This window comes from Erinaceus europaeus, chromosome 18, assembly GCF_950295315.1.
Source record: "Erinaceus europaeus chromosome 18, mEriEur2.1, whole genome shotgun sequence".
NCBI classification, from domain to species: Eukaryota; Metazoa; Chordata; class Mammalia; order Eulipotyphla; family Erinaceidae; genus Erinaceus; species Erinaceus europaeus.
In genome coordinates this window covers 44,836,060-44,854,357 of record NC_080179.1, presented here as the reverse complement: position 1 = coordinate 44,854,357, position 18,298 = coordinate 44,836,060, and the positions used below count along the sequence as shown (strand labels likewise).

At 43.1% G+C, this 18,298-nt stretch overlaps 1 protein-coding gene across 4 annotated transcripts in view; it reads left to right on the top strand.

Annotated features, from left to right (window-relative positions):
* The window catches only part of EPB41L5 (erythrocyte membrane protein band 4.1 like 5), a 114,153-nt gene that overhangs the window by 9,484 nt on the left and 86,371 nt on the right, over positions 1-18,298 (top strand). For all 4 annotated transcript variants that reach the window (XM_060177983.1, XM_060177982.1, XM_060177981.1 and 1 more), the window contains exons 2-3: positions 1,652-1,838; positions 10,574-10,678. In XM_060177983.1, coding sequence (XP_060033966.1) covers positions 1,659-1,838; positions 10,574-10,678 — 285 coding nt within the window. In that variant the 5' untranslated portion in view covers positions 1,652-1,658. The remainder of the gene's footprint in view (positions 1-1,651; positions 1,839-10,573; positions 10,679-18,298) is intronic.

Below are 18,298 nucleotides of genomic sequence, written 5' to 3'. Positions count from 1 at the left end.
GGAGTTTGAAAGGAATGAATGGGGAGTTTTCTGACAAAGGGCTTTTGAAGTCCGGGATAACAAGTATGACCTCCCTATATGGGCCCTGATATGAGACTGGTTAGCTAGGTGCAAGGGAAGCAATGCCCCCAAGATGTGGAGGAGCTGGGGTTGGGTGTTGTGCAGGAGTTCTGTATAAACTGGGAATCGCTAAAATTCTAGTTAACTTCTTTTTTAATTTTTAAATTTTTTAATATTTATCTTCCCTTTTGTTGCTCTTGTTTTTTTGTTGTTGTAGTTATTGTTGTCATGATTATTAGATAGGACAGAGAGAAATAGAAGATAGGAGGGGAAGACAGAGAGGGGGAGAGAAAGATAGACACCTGCAGACCTGCTTCACCACTTATGAAGCAACTCCCCTGCAGGCGGGAAGCCGGGGGCTTGAACCAGGATCCTTACGCTTTCCGTGGCCACCTATGCTTAACCCACTGTGCTATCGCTGGACTTCCTCTAGTTTACTGAAGATTTCTGGAGATGAACACATACTTGGCAAGTATCATGACTTTGCCGGTTTACCTAGTTATGTAGGAATATTGTTACTTAAAATACCAGATATAACATATATACATAAATATTTCAGTGAGCTTTGAAATTTTATAAGATGTAGCTCACTTTGATATAAAAAGCTTTAAAAAGTTTTGAATTACTGTTCTCTAGAATTTAGTTAGACTACTGGATAAGCACCACTTATCTGACTACAGTTAATGTGTAGTCTTCTAATATATTTTTTTTAATTTCTTTTTTTAAAATTTTTTAATTTATTTTCCCTTTTGTTGCCCTTGTAGTTATTATTGTTGTTGATGTCATCATTGTTGGATAGGACAGAGAGAAATGGAGAGAGGAGGGGAAGACAGGGGGAGAGAAAGAGAGACACCTACAGACCTGATTCACCACTCGTGAAGCGACCCCCCTGCGGGTGGGGAGCCGGGGACTCGAACTGGGATCCTTATACTGGTCCTTGCGCTTTGCGCCACCTGCGCTTAAACCCACTACACTACCGCCCAACTCCCTTTGAATTTCATTTCTAATACCTTTTTAATTTATGTTTGCAGAGTCAGAACCTCACACGTGCAGTTTCACTGCTCCCAAACTTTTTCTTAGTATTTTTAATTTATTGGATAGAGACAGAAATTGAGAGGGGAGGGAGAGAAAGACACCTGTGACTACCACTTGTGAAACTTCCCCCTCACCCGCCCCACACCCCTGCAGGTGAAAACCAGGGGCTTGAGGGGTCCTTGTGCATGGTAGTATGTGTTCAACTGCGTCTGCCACTGCCCAGACCCCCCTGAACTAACTTTTCATTCAAAGAGTGGGGGCTTGAGGGGGAGACACAACCCAATATTGGAGCTTCCCCTGTTTCCATGGTGAGTGAACTAGCAAGTGACTAAGAGCAGGGGCGAAGGGGGAGAGAAAGAAAAAGAAACTTGAGCTTCTTCCCCTCAACTCCTTCATATATATGGCCGTTTCTGGTATCAAACATGGCTCTTCACTGCACACGCAAGTTCTGTGCCTGACCTGCTGGCCCACTCTCCTCACCTCCAATCACATCACCAGCTGTCTGACTGCAAAATGTGGGTATCCCCTGTTAATCCTCGTCCCTCCTGTCTTGCAGTGGCAAAATGCTGAGGTTCTTCCGCAGAACGCTTGGGCGGCGATCCATGCGTAAGCACGCCGAGAGGGAGCGGCTCCGAGAGGCTCAGCGAGCATCCACGCACATCCCAGCAGCTGGAGATTCCAGGTCCATCATCACGTGCCGCGTGTCCCTTCTGGACGGGACTGATGTTAGTGTGGACTTGCCGGTATGTATGTAGGTCCTGCTGACCTGCAAATTCTTTAAGAGGTGGTTTTCTTTGGTTGAACTTTCTCCTTGTAACTTCCTGGAGAAGTAGGGTGAGTTAGTAAAGCCAGGCATTGTGACACATAGGTACATGAGTCAGGTCATCCAAGTTATCTGGAATGCTAGTATTTTTCTGGAATTTAATGGGTTATTGGAACCATTTAAATGATGGGATATTAATAGAAATGAACTAACCAAACATATCATTAAACAGTAATGATAACTGTTATTATTGCTGCTAAAAATTGAGCTCATTGTTATGTTCAGAAGTAAGTTACCTCATAAGAGTGTAGAGCATATGCTCTCCCACTGACCCACATCCCTGGCTGACACCGTTTTTGAATTTTTATTGCATAGAGACAGAGAAATTGAGAGGGGGAGGGAAGATAGAAAGGGAGAGAAACAGAAACACCTGCAGTCCTGCTTCACCACTTCTAAAGCTCTCCCCCTGCAGGTAGGGACCCGGGGCTTGAACCTGGGTCCTTGCACACTGTAATGTGAGTGCTTAACCAGCTGCACCACCGCCCCTCCCCCCTTTTTTAATTGAAGAAGACAGAAATTGAGAGAAGCGGCGAGATAGAGAGAGAGACACACACCTGCAGTACTTGCTTTACCTCTCATGAAGCAAATCCCTGCAGGTGGGGAGCCAGGGCTGGAACTGGGGTCCTTGCACATAGTAACGCTGCACTTAACTGTGGGATGCGCTACCCCTGGGCCTCCAACACTAACTGACTTTTTGTGCAGCTTTTTGTTGTTGTTATTGTTGTTCTTTTTCTAGTTGTATTATTATTATTATTATTATTATTGCCTCTGAGGTTATCTCTGGGGCTTGGTGTCTGCCTGCACTATGAATCCACTGCTCCTGAAGGCCATTTTTCCCATTTTGTTGCCCTTGTAGTTATTGTTGTATAGGACAGAGAGAGATCGAGAGAGGAGGAGAGAAAGACACCTGCAGATCTGCTTCACCGCTTACAAAGCGACCCCCCTGCAGGTGGAGAGCTAGAGGTTTGACCCAGGATCCCTGCGCCTGTCCTTGCACTTTGTACCATGTGCCCTTAACCCGATGCGCTACCACCTGGCCCCTGTTTTTGTGCATTCTGTATGATGGCAGTGCATGGTGTAGTCTAGTGTGTTTTCCCTACAATCCTTTTTGAGCAGTGAGAGTCTTTGGATATGGTAACAATACTTGCACGTATACTGTAGTAAGATATTTAGTTCTTTGTACCAGAGCATTCCTCACTTTCCTCAGAGTGAGGAAAGGCAGTTCCTCCATGGGTTAGTGTGTGCTTGCAGAAATTTTTAATGAAGGAAGAAGGACTTTTCTCCATACTCTTCAACTCTGACTGCTATCTCTTTGTTCCCAAGTAGTTTGCAGGGAGGATTTTTATGTACACTGTTCACATTTTGGAGTTCCTTTGCATCAGTGAGTACAGTCGTAACACACAGTGGGAAATAATCCAGTATATATTTGAAAGAATTTTACTGACTCCCTATAGGACTTTTTTTGTTTGCAAGGAAAGAGGAGACAGCCTTAGGGCAATTAGAGTTTCTGAGCTATTTACTGACACTGAATTTTTCTGTTAGAAAGATTTTATTTAAAAATTTGTTTTTAATTTTAAAAAAATATTTATTCCCTTCTGTTGCCCTTGTTTTTTTTATTGTTGTAGTTATTATTGTTATTGATGTCATCATTGTTGGATAGAATATGAGCGAAATAGAGAGAGGAGGGGAAGACAGGAAGAGAAAGACACCTGTAGACCTGCTTCACTGCCTGGGAAGTGACTCCCCTGCAGGTGGGGATCCGGGGACTCGAACCGGGATCCTTATGCCGGTCCTTGCACTTTGCTCCAGGTGCGCTTAACCCGCTGCTACCGCCTGACTCCCTTAATATTTATTCCCTTTTGTTGCCCTTGTTGTTTTACTGTTGTTATTGATGTCATTGTTAGGACAGAGAGAAATGGAGAGAGGAGGGGGAGATAGAGGGGAAGAGAAAGACAGGCACCTGCAGACCTGCTTCACCGCCTGTGAAGCGACTCCCCTACAGGTGGGGAGCCGGGGCTCGAACCAGGATCCTTACGCAGGTCCTTGCACTTTGCCGCCATGTGTGCCGCCATGTGTGCTCAACCCGCTGGCTACCGCCCCACCCGCTGTGCTACCGCTCGACTCCCTGTTAGAAAGAATTTAAAAGATTTACATGACCAAGTTTTGAAACACACAGTTTCTTGTTAAACTGCGTTGGACATTCTAGTATCTCTCCTTCACATACTGATTCACCCAAAAGTCTCTGTGCAAGGTGGTGATACCCTGAATTCTGCTGCCAAAAATTGAATTGGCGCTGGAAGGCGTTAAATTCAGAGGTTAAATAGTTGCAATTAAATTTGTGTGAATTTTTTTTTTGCCACTAGAATTATTGCTGGAGCTCAGTGTGTATGCTATGAATCCACCACTCCTAGTGACCATTTTTTGAAACTTTCTTGTTTTCACTTAATAAGACACAGAAATTGGGGGGGGGAGAGACATAGTCCTGTGTCAGTGCTTGTGAAGCTCTCCTCTTGCAGGTGGGCATCATGGGTTTGAGCTTGGGTCTTTGTGCACGCTAATATGTGCACTCGGCCGGACATGCGGCCTCTCTTCCTTCATTGTTTCCTTTGTTCCTTGCCAGTAGGGTTATCACTGGGGCTCGGTGCCTCTGTGACCAATTCATTGCTCCTGGTGGTCATTTTTTCTTTTTAAATTTTTAAAAAATTTTCCCTTTTGGGAGTCGGGCGGTAGTGCAGCGGTTAAGCGCAGGTGGCGCAAAGCACAAGGACCGGCATAAGGGTCTCGGTTCAAGCCCCTGGCTCCCTACCTGCAGGGAAGTCGCTTCACAAGCGGTGAAGCAGGTCTGCAGGTGTCTGTCTTTCTCTCTCCCTGTCTCCCCCTCCTCTCTCCATTTCTCTCTGTCCTATCCAACAACGAAGGCATCAATAACAACAACACTAATGACTACAACAATAAAACAACAAGGGCAAGAATAAATAAATAAATAAATAAATATTAAAAAAAATTTTCCCTTTTGTTGCCCTTTTTTTTATTGTTGTAGTAGTAGTTGTTACTGATGTTGTTATTGTTAGATAGGACAGAGAAAGGAAAGAGATGGGGAAGACAGAAAAGGGGAGAGAAAGACAGACACCTGCAGACCTGCTTCACTGCCTGTGAAGTGACTCCCCTGCAGGTGGGGAGCCGGGGGCTGGAACTGGGATCCTTAACACACCGGCCCTTGCGTTTTGTGCCATGTGCTCTTAACCCGATGCACTACTGCCCGACCCCCTTTTTTTTTTCCCTATTCTTTTTTCTTTATTTGATAGGACAGAGTCACTTTGAGAGGGGAGGGTGAGATAGGGAGAGAGAGAGAGAGATACTTGCAGTTATTTGCTTCACAGCTCATGAAGCTTCCCCCTTGCAGTTGGGGAGCAGGGGTTAGAACCCAGGTCCTTGCACATGGTAACATGTGCGCTTAATCACCATAGTATTGCTCAGCTCTGGCTTTTGATGGTGCCAGGAGATTGAAACAGAGACCTCTTTGAAGCAGGTGTGTTCTCTGTGCCTGCCTTGTCTGAATATTCTAATTGAGTAATTCAGAGTGTGCTAGGTATGCACCTTTGACATTTAAAAAATAATAGACAAAAATAAAGATGTAGAATTTTTGAAGTTTTGAATCGAGTTTTAAGTGCTTATTGTTTTGTACATTACATTGAATTAAGTTTAGGATTTTGAATTTCAGGACTGCAAGGACTTCCTGAGGGTTTATCAGACATTCCAGTATGTCATACTTTGTGAGGATAATTTTAATATTTATCTCTTATTTGATAAGTATCTTAAGAGTTTTGTGTATCATTCCATTAAAATACCTCTGGATCCGTGGTGAAAAGCTTGGACTGCTGTGTAAGACACTGGAAAGAATATTTCCCTTATTACCTAATGTTTGAAGTATGAAGTCTCAAGCTTGTTGATAGACTGATACTTGGAAAGTTCCTCTGTTTGCAAAGGAGCTGTTTCTCAAGGCAGTGCAGCATCAAGTCCCAAGTAGAACTAGGTTTCAGTTTTTACTTTTTCAAAGAATTTTTTCAGCCCTACCAAAACTGGCAACTTTAATCATGAAAATTAAATTCATAATACCTCTTAGAAATCTGTTATTGAAAAAAATGCTCAGGATAGCAGTTATTGTCGGATAGGCTAAGCATATGCTAACCTCTTAGTTTCTACATGTCAGGAGAAGTGAAGATTTCTTATAATTCTGACATTTTTTAAATTTGTTTTTGTAACCAGGATTATCACTGGGGCTCAGTGCCTGTACAATGATTCCACTGTTCCTGGAAGCTTTTCTTTCCTTCATTTATTTCTCGTAGAATTAGAAATAGAGAAGGGGAGAGAAACAGACACTTGCAGCACTGCTTCATTGCATTGGGAAGCTTCCCCCCCCTGCAGGTGGAGACCAGGGGCTAGAACTGGTCAGGAGAACATATGTGTTCAGCTCGGTGCACTAGTGCTTGGCCTCTCAAACATTTTATTTTATTTTATTTTTTAAATTTTTTTTTATATTTATTTTCCCTTTTGTTGCCCTTGTTGTTTAACATTGTTGTGGTTATTGATGTCATCATTGTTGTTGGCTAGGACAGAGAGAAATGGAGAGAGGAGGGGAAGACAGAGAGGGCCAGAGAAAAATAGACACCTGCAGACCTGCTTCACCACCTGTGAAGCGACTCCCCTGCAGGTGGGGAGCCGTGGGCTCGAACCGGGATCCTTACGCCGGTCCTTGCGTTTTGCGCCACGTGCGCTTAACCCGCTGTGCTACCGCCCGACTCCCCAAATATTTTATTTTTAAGCAGCCTTGTATTTTATATTATTTTTAAATATAATTGTTATGGTGATTTAGCACTACAAAATGTAATTTTTGATTTACAAAATCCTAAGATCTCAGGGGTATCGTTTCACGTCCAGATATGTGAGGCATGAGATATTTATTTATGATAGAGAGAAATTTAGAGGGAAGGGGGAAATAGGGAGAGAGAGAGAGAGACCGACCGAGACCTGCAGCACTGCTTCACTACCTATGAAGCTTTCCCCCTGTATCTGGGGACTGAGGGCTTGAAGCCAGGTCCTTGTACACGGTACCGGGTGCGCCACCACTAGCCTTTGAAGCACTGGCTTTAAAGTGTGGAGCCAGTGACTGGAGTACTGGTGTTTCTTAAACTTGGTCTGTTCACTCAGGTGTATGTGGTGTTTGATTAAGGCAGGAAATATTAGATGGTCTTTCATGCCGACACTTGTGATGTACAAACGAGATTGTGGACCTGCAGTAGTCCTTTCAGCTGTGTAGGTTGAACCTTCAAATTAGTAAACCAACTGTAGATGTTTGCCTTGGTGTAAAATGGACATTGACCTGTCAACGAAACTGAACAGTCAGTGAGTATTAACCCAGCCTTCCCTCCCTCTCTCCTTTGCTCTTTAGTTGTCACTGGAGCTTCATCACTCAGGACTGACTCCTTCAGATAGAGAGAGGGGCGGAAGCATAGAAGTGGCCATAGCACACACGTGCCTGTCAGTGTGCTGGGGATTGTGCTTGATTCCCTCTCTTTTTTTAAAATTTTTAGATTTTCTTAAAGATGTATTTATTTTATAAAATGGGGGCATGGGGATACTAGAACACCACTCTAGCATGTGTGGTGCTAAGAATCAAACTCAAGACCTCATGCTTCAAGTCCAGAACTCAACCACTGCACAATACAGAGTTCCTTTAGAAGATTTATTTATTGGTGCAAAGTGCAAGGACCAGCGGAAGGATCCCGGTTCGAGCCCCCAGGTCCCCACCTGCAGGGGAGTCGCTTCACAGGTGGTGAAGCAGGTCTGAGGTGTTTGTCTTTCCCCCTCTCTGTCTTCCCCTCCTCTCTCGGTTTCTCTTGTATCCAACAATGACGACAACAATAGTAGTAACACCAACATCGATAAACAACAAAGGCAACAAAAGGGAAAAAATGGTCTCTAGGAGCAGTGGATTCGTAGTGCAGGCACCAAGCCCCAGCAATAACCCTGGAGGCCAAAAAAAAAAATATATATATATATATATATTACAGCCAGAGTGTCACTTTGACACACGTGGTTACAGGGTTGAACTTGGGACCTTCTGCTTTCAAATTGGTTCCTCTGATCACTGTACCATCTCCTGGCCTCTGAGAAAATACTCTAAATAGTGGCCTGGAGGTGGCATAGCAGGTAGATCGATGAACTTGGCAGCATCAAGTTCAAGGTTTATTGGGCAGTTTATCTGTCAGAGTGATACTGCTTTACTCTTTCTGTCTTGTCTCACCTTTGTAAATAAATCTTTCAACCAAAATCTGGAGCTTGGTGTTTGTATGCCAGGCCAAGTATACATACCACAGTGTGCAAAGACCTGGGTTCAAACCCCCCTGCATGGGGGAAGGGGAGGCTACATTAGTGGTGGAGCAGTGCTGTGGGCAGGTTTCTCCCTTTCTCTTCCTCTCTATCTCCCCTTCCATTCTCATTTTTTTCTGTTCTGTCAGACAAATAGATAAGTAAATATTGATGGTATATCATTTTATTAAGTATATAAAATTTGACATTGGGAACACAGTTTTGGAGGAATAATTTAATAGGCGGAGGATAATTCTAGCATATGACACTTAATTTTTTCCTTTTTTTTAATATTTAGTTATTATTTGTTGGATAAAGACAGCCAGAAATTAGAGAAAGTGGGGAGATAAAAAGGAAGAGAGACAGTGGTCTGAGAGGTAGCGCAGTGGATAAAGCATTAGACTCAAGTGTGAGGTCCTGAGTTCAATCCCTAGCAGCACATGTCTATTTCTTGCTTTCTCTCCTCCTATCTTTCTCATGAATAAATAAATAAAATTTTAGAGAGAGAGAGAGAAGAGAGAGAGAGAGAGACCTGTAGCACTGCTTCACCACTCATGAAGCTTTCCCTTGCAGTTGGGGTCAGGGGGCTTGAACCCGGGTCCTTGTGCACTGTAACTTGTGCTCAAGCAGGTGTGCCACCCCCTGGCCCCTCTAAATATTTGTTTTCTACACATGTTTGACTAGAGTAAAAGAGTGACCAATCACTAAAATATATATTGTCATAAAGGCCTGGTAAAAGGGCTGAGGAGAGCATGACAGTTATGTAAATGGCTTTCTCGCCTGAGGCTCCTTAGCCCCAGGTTAGGTTCTCAGCCCCACCTCAAGCCAGAGCTGAGCAGTGCTCCCGCTTTTTCTTTCTGTATCTCTCATTAAAATAAATGTTTTGTAGAAGACTCATAAAAGGAAATAGGGGATGCCAGGGAAACGGTACATCTGATAGCATAGTAGGCTTCCATGCCGAGGCCCCAAACATCCCAGGTTGAAGCTCCAGCATTGCATGTACCAACTCTGTCCCCGTGTTCCTCTTACACCAGAGCAGTGCTCAGCTCTGGCTTGTGATGCTGGGGATTGAACTGGATACCTCAGAGCCTCAGGCATGAAAGTCTTTTGCAGAACCATTATGCTGTCCTCCTATCGCTAGTGTTATAATATTATAGATCTTAACCTTTTTTTTTTAAGGAGTACATGATGCATATTATTAAAATGTGATAAGGGTTGGTAGAAGTGAGGTTAGGAATATAGCCGTGGTAATGTTTTTGTCTTGCTCAACAGAATCTTATCCATATACCCTTTTGCATTTCTTTCCAAAAGAAAAGATTTAAGAGGTACAGAAAAAAGCAAAGGGAGGGAGCCGGGCGGTAGCGCAGCGGGTTAAGTGCAGGTGGCGCAAAGAAAAAGCAAAGGGCAAGTTTAAATGATCAAGTCTGTCGAAAGGCACAGATTAATAATTCACTGAAAGCCGTAGTTCAGCTGCATGTATATGTTTTTATAAGAAATAGTTTCAGCCAGGTGCAAGGCTTGTACTTACACAGGGGAAGGGAAATGTTGGGGTAGATCACTGAAAATCTTCAACTCTAATCCTTTTGCTTGTGTAAGTTCCAGCTATAGTTCTTTACTTTTTCTCAGTCCATTTTCTATTCAGTTATTATTTACTTGTTTCATTAAAATATTTATTCATACATTTATGAGAGGGAGAGAGCGGGAGAGTGTGTGTCCATTGTCCGAGTGGACGCGTGAGCCTCACTCTGACACGTGCGTGGGGGAGACCAAAATCAGGACCTCGAGCCTGAGAATCCAGCACCCTTTCTTTCCCCTGTGCCACCTCCCGGGCTGTTACTTTGCTTTATTTTTATTGAGGTATAATGGAAGTTAGTTTCAGGAGTATAAAGTGACTTGATGTCGATAGTTTAAAAATAGCAATATGCTAAACCTAAGTAATATTTTGATGAAAAAAATGAACAGCGGATCTAATGAGATGATCAGCATTGCTCTGTGCACTTTGGCAGTCTTTAATATAAAGTACTTAGTTTTCTTACCTGCTTCTGTATTTGTGAGACCACAAGAAGAGGTTTTTTTTTTTTTCCTTAGAAAGTTATATACAAAGTAATATTTGTTGGAAAAAAACATAGACATCACAAACTCTTGGCTTTAAGTGGTGTATTGCAATAGTACAGGTTTTTATATATAACAAGTAATGTTTTTAGAAAGTTCTTGTAACACCATCCTCAGTTGAGGTTTGTTGACTGTGAATTGCTTGCTGACTTTTTTTTTCTTTCACTATTTCAGAAAAAAGCCAAAGGACAAGAACTGTTTGATCAGATCATGTATCATCTGGATATTATTGAAAGCGACTATTTTGGACTGAGGTTCATGGATTCTGCACAAGTTGCGGTGAGTGAGTAGCTTTTGCTTTTGAAAGGGGTTTCACTGTGGGCTCAGAATGAGGTGTGCTGCGAGGTGACTTTTTATTTTACTTTAGTTACTTTTTTTTTTTTTTTTATTTTATGGGAGATGGCAGCAACCAGAGCATACTCAGTCAGTCATTTATGATTTTCTTTTTCTCCCTTACCCCACCCCCTTTTCTTCCTTGTTTTAATGCGGTATCTTGGATGGAGCCCGGACCTCACATACGCAGAATTTGCCCTGTATCACTGAGCCACCTGCCCAAACCAAGTGGGTGGATGTTTATGCCACAATGGGGCTTTGTACCTGAGTGCAGAATGATTTTTTTTCTTCCTCCTTTTCAATTTAAGGTCAAAACAGCAGAAGACAGAAGAGAGATACTGAGACATTTTATCACTCCTGCTGTGCATAATGTTCTCATAAGAGAGTTCTTTTTTTTTTTAATATTTATTTCCTATTATTGCCCTTGTTTTATTATTGTTGTTGTTATTGTTATTGTTATTGCTGTTGTTGTTGGATAGGACAGAGAGAAATGGAGAGAGGAGGGGAAGACGGGGAGAGAAAGATAGACACCTGCAGACCTGCTTCACTGCCTGTGAAGCGACTCCCTGCAGGTGGGGAGCCGGGGGCTCGAACCGGGATCCTTAAGACCTGTCCTTGCTCTTTGCGCCACATGCGCTTAACCCACTGCGCTACTGCCCGACTCCCATAAGAGAGTTTTTTTGGGGACTGTCTCATGTTTCCTCGTGAGTTAGGTTAATCTTAAAACATCTTTGGCAGGAGATGAATAGATGTGATGCTGTATTCTCAATTCTTATTCTGTCTTATCAAGTGATGTGTAATTTCCTTTTGTCCCATCAATATTGATAATTTTGATCCCTTGATGAAGGTGGTATCTGCATCTCCCTCCACTCAGTGCTTAAAGTGTGGGGGCTGCACAATGGTGCACCCGGTAGTGTGCATGCATGACCATCCTCTGGGACCTGGCTTCTCTCCTGTGGTCCCCACCTGCAGGGGGAAGCTTCACTAGCAGTAGAGCAGTGCTGCAGGTGTCTCTTTCTCCCTGTATCTCCACCTTGTCTTTCTCTTTTTCTCTGTCTCTCTTGGAATAAAGGAAAGTAAAAAGGGAGAAAAACAGCTGCTGAGAGTAGTGAATTCTTGTAAGCATTGAGTCCCAGGGATAATCCTGGTGGCAAAAAAAAAAAAAGAATTTTTTTTTCCCCTCCAGGGTTATTGCTGGGGCTCGGTGCCTGCACTTGAATCCACTGCTCCTGGAGGCTATTTTTCCCTTTTAATGCCCTTGTTGTTTATCGTTTTTGTTGTTATTGTTGCTGTTGTTGTTGGTGGATAGGACAGAGAGAAATTGAGAGAGGAGGGGAAGAAATGGAGAGGGGAAGACAGAGACGGGGAGAGAAATATAGACACCTGCAGTCCCGCTTCACTGCTTGTGAAGCGACCCCTCTGCAGATGGGGAGCCGGGGGCTGGAACTGGGATCCTTATGCCCGTCCTTGCCCTTTGCGCCATGTGGCTTAACCCGCTGTACTACCACCCAACCCCCATAAAGTTTATTTTAAATAAATTTATTATTAAGTTTATTCTCAAGCATTTTTATTCCCCCATGCTATTATATATCAAATTGTTTTCTTAATATTTATAGAGTGTTCATTGCTAGTATCTAGAAATACAGCTGGAGTTGGTTTTTGCATTTTATCTTGAACAAGTCACTTCCAAGAAGAGTTTTTAAAATATTTTTTTAACATATTGATGTGATTTTTTTTTTTTTTGAAAGATTTTATTTATTTATGAGAAAGATAGGAAGAGAGAGAAAGAACCAGACATCACTCTGGCACATGTGTTGCTGGGGATCGCACTCGGGACCTCATGCTTGAGAGTCCAAAGCTTTATCACTGTGCCATCTCCCGGACCACATTACTATTTTTATTTATTGTTAGAGACAGAGAGAAATTGATACAGGGATAGAGAGGGAAAGAGACAGAGAGACACCTGCAGTCCTGCTTTACCTCTCATGAAGCTTACCCCTGCAGGTGGGGACTGGGGGCTTGAACCTGGGTCTTTGCACACTGTAATGTGTGTGCACTAAGCAGGTGTGCCACCGCCTGGCCCCAAGAAGAGAGGGTTTTGCTTCTTTTCTAATCAGAATGATTTAAAATTTTTTCTTTTCGTTTTTTTTTTTTTGGGGGGGGGGCAGGGTTGTTGAGTCAGGGGAGGAGGGGTTGGCAATAACTGACTGGCGAATACCTTTCCTAAAATACTGCCTAGAAGTGGTGAAGCCTGCAGGGCCAGGTAGTGGCACACACCCTGTGGAGTCCATACGCTGGCTGTAGGCAAGGAGCCGGGTTTAAACCCCTGGTCCTCGTCTACAGGGCAGACTTTGTACGAGAGCTAAGGCAATGCTGCAGCTGTGACACTTTCCCTCTCTTCTCTCTGTTACTTTCTGGTCTGTCAAAAAGAAAAGAAAAGTGGTGAAGACAAGTATTGTCTTGTTCCTGATCAAGGCAATGAGGGCAAAGTATTTAAAGGCCAGTTTTTCATCATATAATGTTGCCTGTGGAGTTTTTTTTTCTTTTTAGTTGCCACCAGGGTTGTCACTGAGGCTTAGTTTGGGCACTGCATATCCACCACTACTGGTGTCTTTTTTTCCCCCCTCTTTTTAAAAATTTGATATGATAGGAATTGGAAGGTACCAGGTAAGCTAAGCTCCATGAGTGTTGGAGTGATACTTTCATAACTCTGTCTCTCCTTCTTTTTTTTTTTTTTTTTTTCTGTCCTACTCTGCCTTTCTCTAACTTAAAAGTGAAAAAAAAATCGCGTCTGGGGTGTTGTTTATCCACGTAACATATGCCTAAGGCCCTGATTGATTCTGAGGTACCATGTGAAAACTATGAAGAGAACTAGTGCAGCTCATTTAAACAGTGAAAACCAACTAAATAAGTGGAGAGACCTCTTCAGTGTCATCACTAACACGGGTCGGAGCCCTGGAGAGCACACAGGTTACAGTGTGCAGGGACCCAGCTTCAAGCTCCTGGTCTCCTCATTGCAGGAGGAAGCATCACGAGTGGTGAAGCAGGGCTGCAGGTGCCTCTCTGCCTATATCCCCTTCCCTCTCAATTTCTTTGTCTCTAGCCAACAGTAAATATATGACTTAGCATTTGTATACATTTGACAGTATACAGAAAGGAAGACTACTTCTTTCACTAGAAAGCCTGTGATTTGTATAGCAACTTCATTTGTAATAGAAACAAACACACTTGCAAACCCCCAAACATCTTATAGAAGGTCAGTGCTTCAGCAGACTGCTGCATGTACATTCTGTGGAATGCTGTTTAGCAACAGAAAAACAAAACCTGCTGATAGCATCTCAGATGGATTTCAAGGGCATTATGACTGAGTCGAAAAAGTCAGTTGCACAAGATCACATGTTTTCTCATTATTTTAGAGAGAGACGGAGACAGAGAAAGACAGACACCACAGCACCATTCTATGATCCTGGTTCTTCCAGGACCTCACCTATGTTAATGGTGCACACTGTACACTATCCCAGCTTAATTGTGAGAGAGAAGAGAGAGAGAGAGAGAGATCGAGAGAGCGAACACTTTTCTTTTTTCTTTAATTTTTCTTTTTCTTCTTTCTTTAATTTTTTTAAAATTTATTTATTAATGAGAAAGGAGGAGAGAGAGAAAGAACCAGACTTCACTCTGGTACATGTGCTGCCGGGGACTGAACCCAGGACCTCATGCTTGAGAGTCCAATGCCTCATCCACTGCGCCACCTCCCGGACCACGGTTTAATTTTTTTAATCTTTATTTATTTGATAGAGAAAGCCAGAAATTGAGAGGGAAGGGGGGGTGATAGGAAGAGAGACACCTGCATCCCTGCTTCATCACTTGCAAAGCTTTCTCCTTGCAGGTGGGGACCAGGGGCTTGAACCCGGGTCCTTGAGCACTGTACATGTACACTCAACCAGGTGCACCACCATCCAGCCCCAAGAGAGGGCTTTTCTTTTTTCTCCCATTTTTGTTGCACTTGTTATTATTGTTATTGTTGTTACTGCTGTTGTTGGATGGGACACAGAGGAATTGAGAGAGGAGGGGAAGATGGGGAGAGAAAGATAGTCAACTGCAGACCTGCGTCACCGCTTGTGACGTGAACCCCCTGCAGGTGGGGAACCCGGGGCTGGAAGCAGGATCCTTAGGTCTGTCCTTGCATTTTTGTGCCATGTACGCTTAACCCGCTGTGCTACCGCCCGGCCCTTAGAGGGCTTTTCTAGTGGCCTGTTGAATCCTTAAAGTCTTAGTCTCATATCGGGGATAAACCTAGCAGACTGGGATCGGATGGTAGCGCAGCAGGTTAAGCACACATGGTGCGAATAGCAAAGAATGATGTAAGGATCCCGGTTCGAGCCTCTAAAGAGTCTGCCCTCAGTTTGTGCGGGTCTAGCTTTTGAAAGTGAGCTCATTTCTAAAGCTGGTGGTGGGTACTGTGTCGATTGGCAGTTCAGTAGGCAGCAGCTATGGAGAATAGACCTCATGGTTGTTCAGAGATTCTGCTTTCTTTTCATACTAGTACTCAATATTAAAAAGTACAAAAGATTAGTAGACACATTCTTACTAATGATGGGAAGGTGACAGAGCTGTTCGTCGTCCTCACTGGTACTTAATTCCATAATAGAAGTACCTGAAAGAAAAAAAAAAAAAGAAGTACCTGCAAATGCAGTTACAGAGCTTATAAATGTTGCAAGTAGGAGGCATATCATTGCTGTCTGCCATGATTCGGTGTGTGCTTGGCTTCACACTAACTAATATTCAGTGACATAGTGAAGACTGAAGTGTAGATACAAGTGGTAACTATAACCGGTTTGTGTATTGTGTGTATAGTAATCACATGCACACACATTCTGCTGCATGAGGAGGAACTCTTCAAAAGTGTCTTTCCAAAATAGGGTGTGTGTTATCTCTCTGGAAAGCGACTATAAGACCTACTGAATATGCCTAGATTTTCACTGTGAATTTGATTCTTTTTTTGTGGAACTGCTACCTCAACATATGCAACTTCCTGGTCCCAGGCTGCTTTCTTGAGATGGGATGGGTGCACACCACGGGGTTGGGGGTTAGGGGGGACGACGAACACTTACTCCTGGTGCCATGGCCCCGCCCACAGGGGCCTAGTTCCTGGAACACAGGCACATGCCTGCTGAGCAGACTCTCTGCAGCCCGGGAACGTGGCCACTTCCAGGTTCTCTATCTTGGTGGTGTATTGTTGTTATAGCCCAGGAACTGGACTTTCTTTTTTTGTTTTTTTAATTCCTGTGACAGGTTGTCAGTTCTTTCTTTTTTGAATTTATTTTATTTTTAATTTTATTAGTAATTTAATGATCACTTAAAAGACCATAAGATGGGAGTCGGGCAGTACCACAGCGGGTTAAGCTCATGTGTCGCAAAGCGCAAGGACCGGCATAAGGATCCCAGTTGGAGGCCCCGGCTCCCCACCTGCAGGGGAGTCGCTTCACAGGCGGTGAAGCAGGTCTGCAGGTGTCTATCTTTCTCTCCCCCTCTCTGTCTTCCCCTCCTCTCTCCATTTCTCTCTGTCCTATCCAACAACAAACGGCATCAATAACAACAATAATAACTACAACAACAATAAATAAAGATAATAAAAAAAATTTTTTAAAAAGGAAAAAAAAATCATAAGATTATATGGGTATTATTCCATGTCACACCCACCACCGCAGTTCTGCCCCCTTCCTCTTCGCTCCAAGGATGATAACCACAGTAGTTTTCACAAAGTCTTAGTGACATTTTGACTTTTTTGTCTAAAAATCATGTTTCAGTTTTTTTTATGTTGTATATATGAGCAGAACTATCCAGCAGTCATCTTTCAGAGAAATGCAGAAAGAGTCCTTGTGTAAATTAGAGATCTCATGATACTACATATAATAGGAAGAATGAGAAACACAAACTAAACATGTAAGAAAGATTAAAAACTACTAGAGAGAAAATGACACTATTCAAGAAGACATCGAAGACTATGCGTGCAAATGAGTTATACATAAAATATGCATACAGTTTATATATACACAGATCTAAGAAAGTCCTTTTAAAAATACTCATTTGACAGAGACAGAAATTGAGAGGGAAGGGGGAGATAGGGAGAAAGAGATACTGACAGCACTACTTCACTGCTTGTGAGGCTTCCTCCTGCAGGTGGGGACTGGGGGTTAAACCCTTTTGCATTTTAACGTGCACTCTACCAGGTGTGCAACCAACTGGCCCCTCAAGAAAGACTTTTTGAAAAATTTGAATGGAAATATTGACAAGGTCATAGGATAGGAGGGATATAGTTCCACACAGTTTCCACCACCAGAGCTCTGTATCCCACCCCACCCCTTCCCTTAAAACTTTCCTATTCTTTATCCCTCTGGGAGCTTGTACCCAGGGTCATTATGGGGTGCTGAAGGTGGGAGATCGGGCTTCTGTAATTGCTTCCCTACTGAACATGGACATTGGCAGGTCGATCCATACTCCCAGCCTGAAGAGAGACTTTTCTTAAACTGTTCTTGTCTCACCACCCTTTGCTTGACCATCCTCTGTCCAGTTCTTTCTTCCCTTCTTACTTTAAGATTGTCTCATTCTTCTATGACTTGTGTTTCTGGGTCTGCTTTACTGTGTATCACTTTGTTGAATTAAGTGGCCTTGTTTCTTTCTATTATCTTTATTTATTGGATAGAGATAGCCAGAAATTGAGAGAGAAGGGGTTGATAGGGAGAGAGACGGACACCTGCAGCCCTGCTTCACTTGTGAAGCTTTCCCTCTGCAGGTGGGGACTGGGGGCTCGAACCTGGGTCCTTGCACATCGGAACGTGTGCTCAACCAGGTGCGCCACCACCCGACTCTCAGCCTTCTTTCTCTGTGACACTCTTTTCCAGTAATTATTGCAAGGCTTGTCTGGTAATGGCAAACTCGTTTAATTGTTGTCTGTCTGACACTCTTTTCATTGTTTCTTCATATTTGAATGGTAGTTAGCAGGGTAAAGTATGTGTAGCTAGCAGTTGCCTTTCAAAGTCGAGTCTATCACTCTACTCACTCCTGGATTCCATGGTTCCTGCAGAAAAGTTTGGTACAAGCCTTAACTGTAGTGCCTTTATAAGTCACTTGCTTCTTTTCCCTGGCAGCTTGTACTTTTTTTTTTTTTCTTTATCCTTGACTCTTGATAATTTTACAGTGATGTGTCTTGGGGTAGGTCTAGTTGGGCTTAGAAATTTGAGGATTCTCTCTGCTTCTTGAACATCTACGTCCTGACCAAATCCCAGATTTGGAAATATTGCTATTATTTCTTTGAATATGGTTTCTTCTTCCTTCTCTCCTGGGACCTCTGTAATTCTGATATTTGCTTTTTTAGTGGAATTTCTAGTCTCTTGAATTGTCTCATTTTTCCTAAACCTGTTTTCTTCTTGTACTCTGAAGTCAATAGAGTGTGGTCATTTTTGTCTTGTGTTCCTGGTGTTCTGTCTCCCACACAGGAAAGTCTGTGTCCCTGACAGGTTTTTTCAGACTCAAATGCATTCAAAATTTCCTCAAACCCTCTAGCTC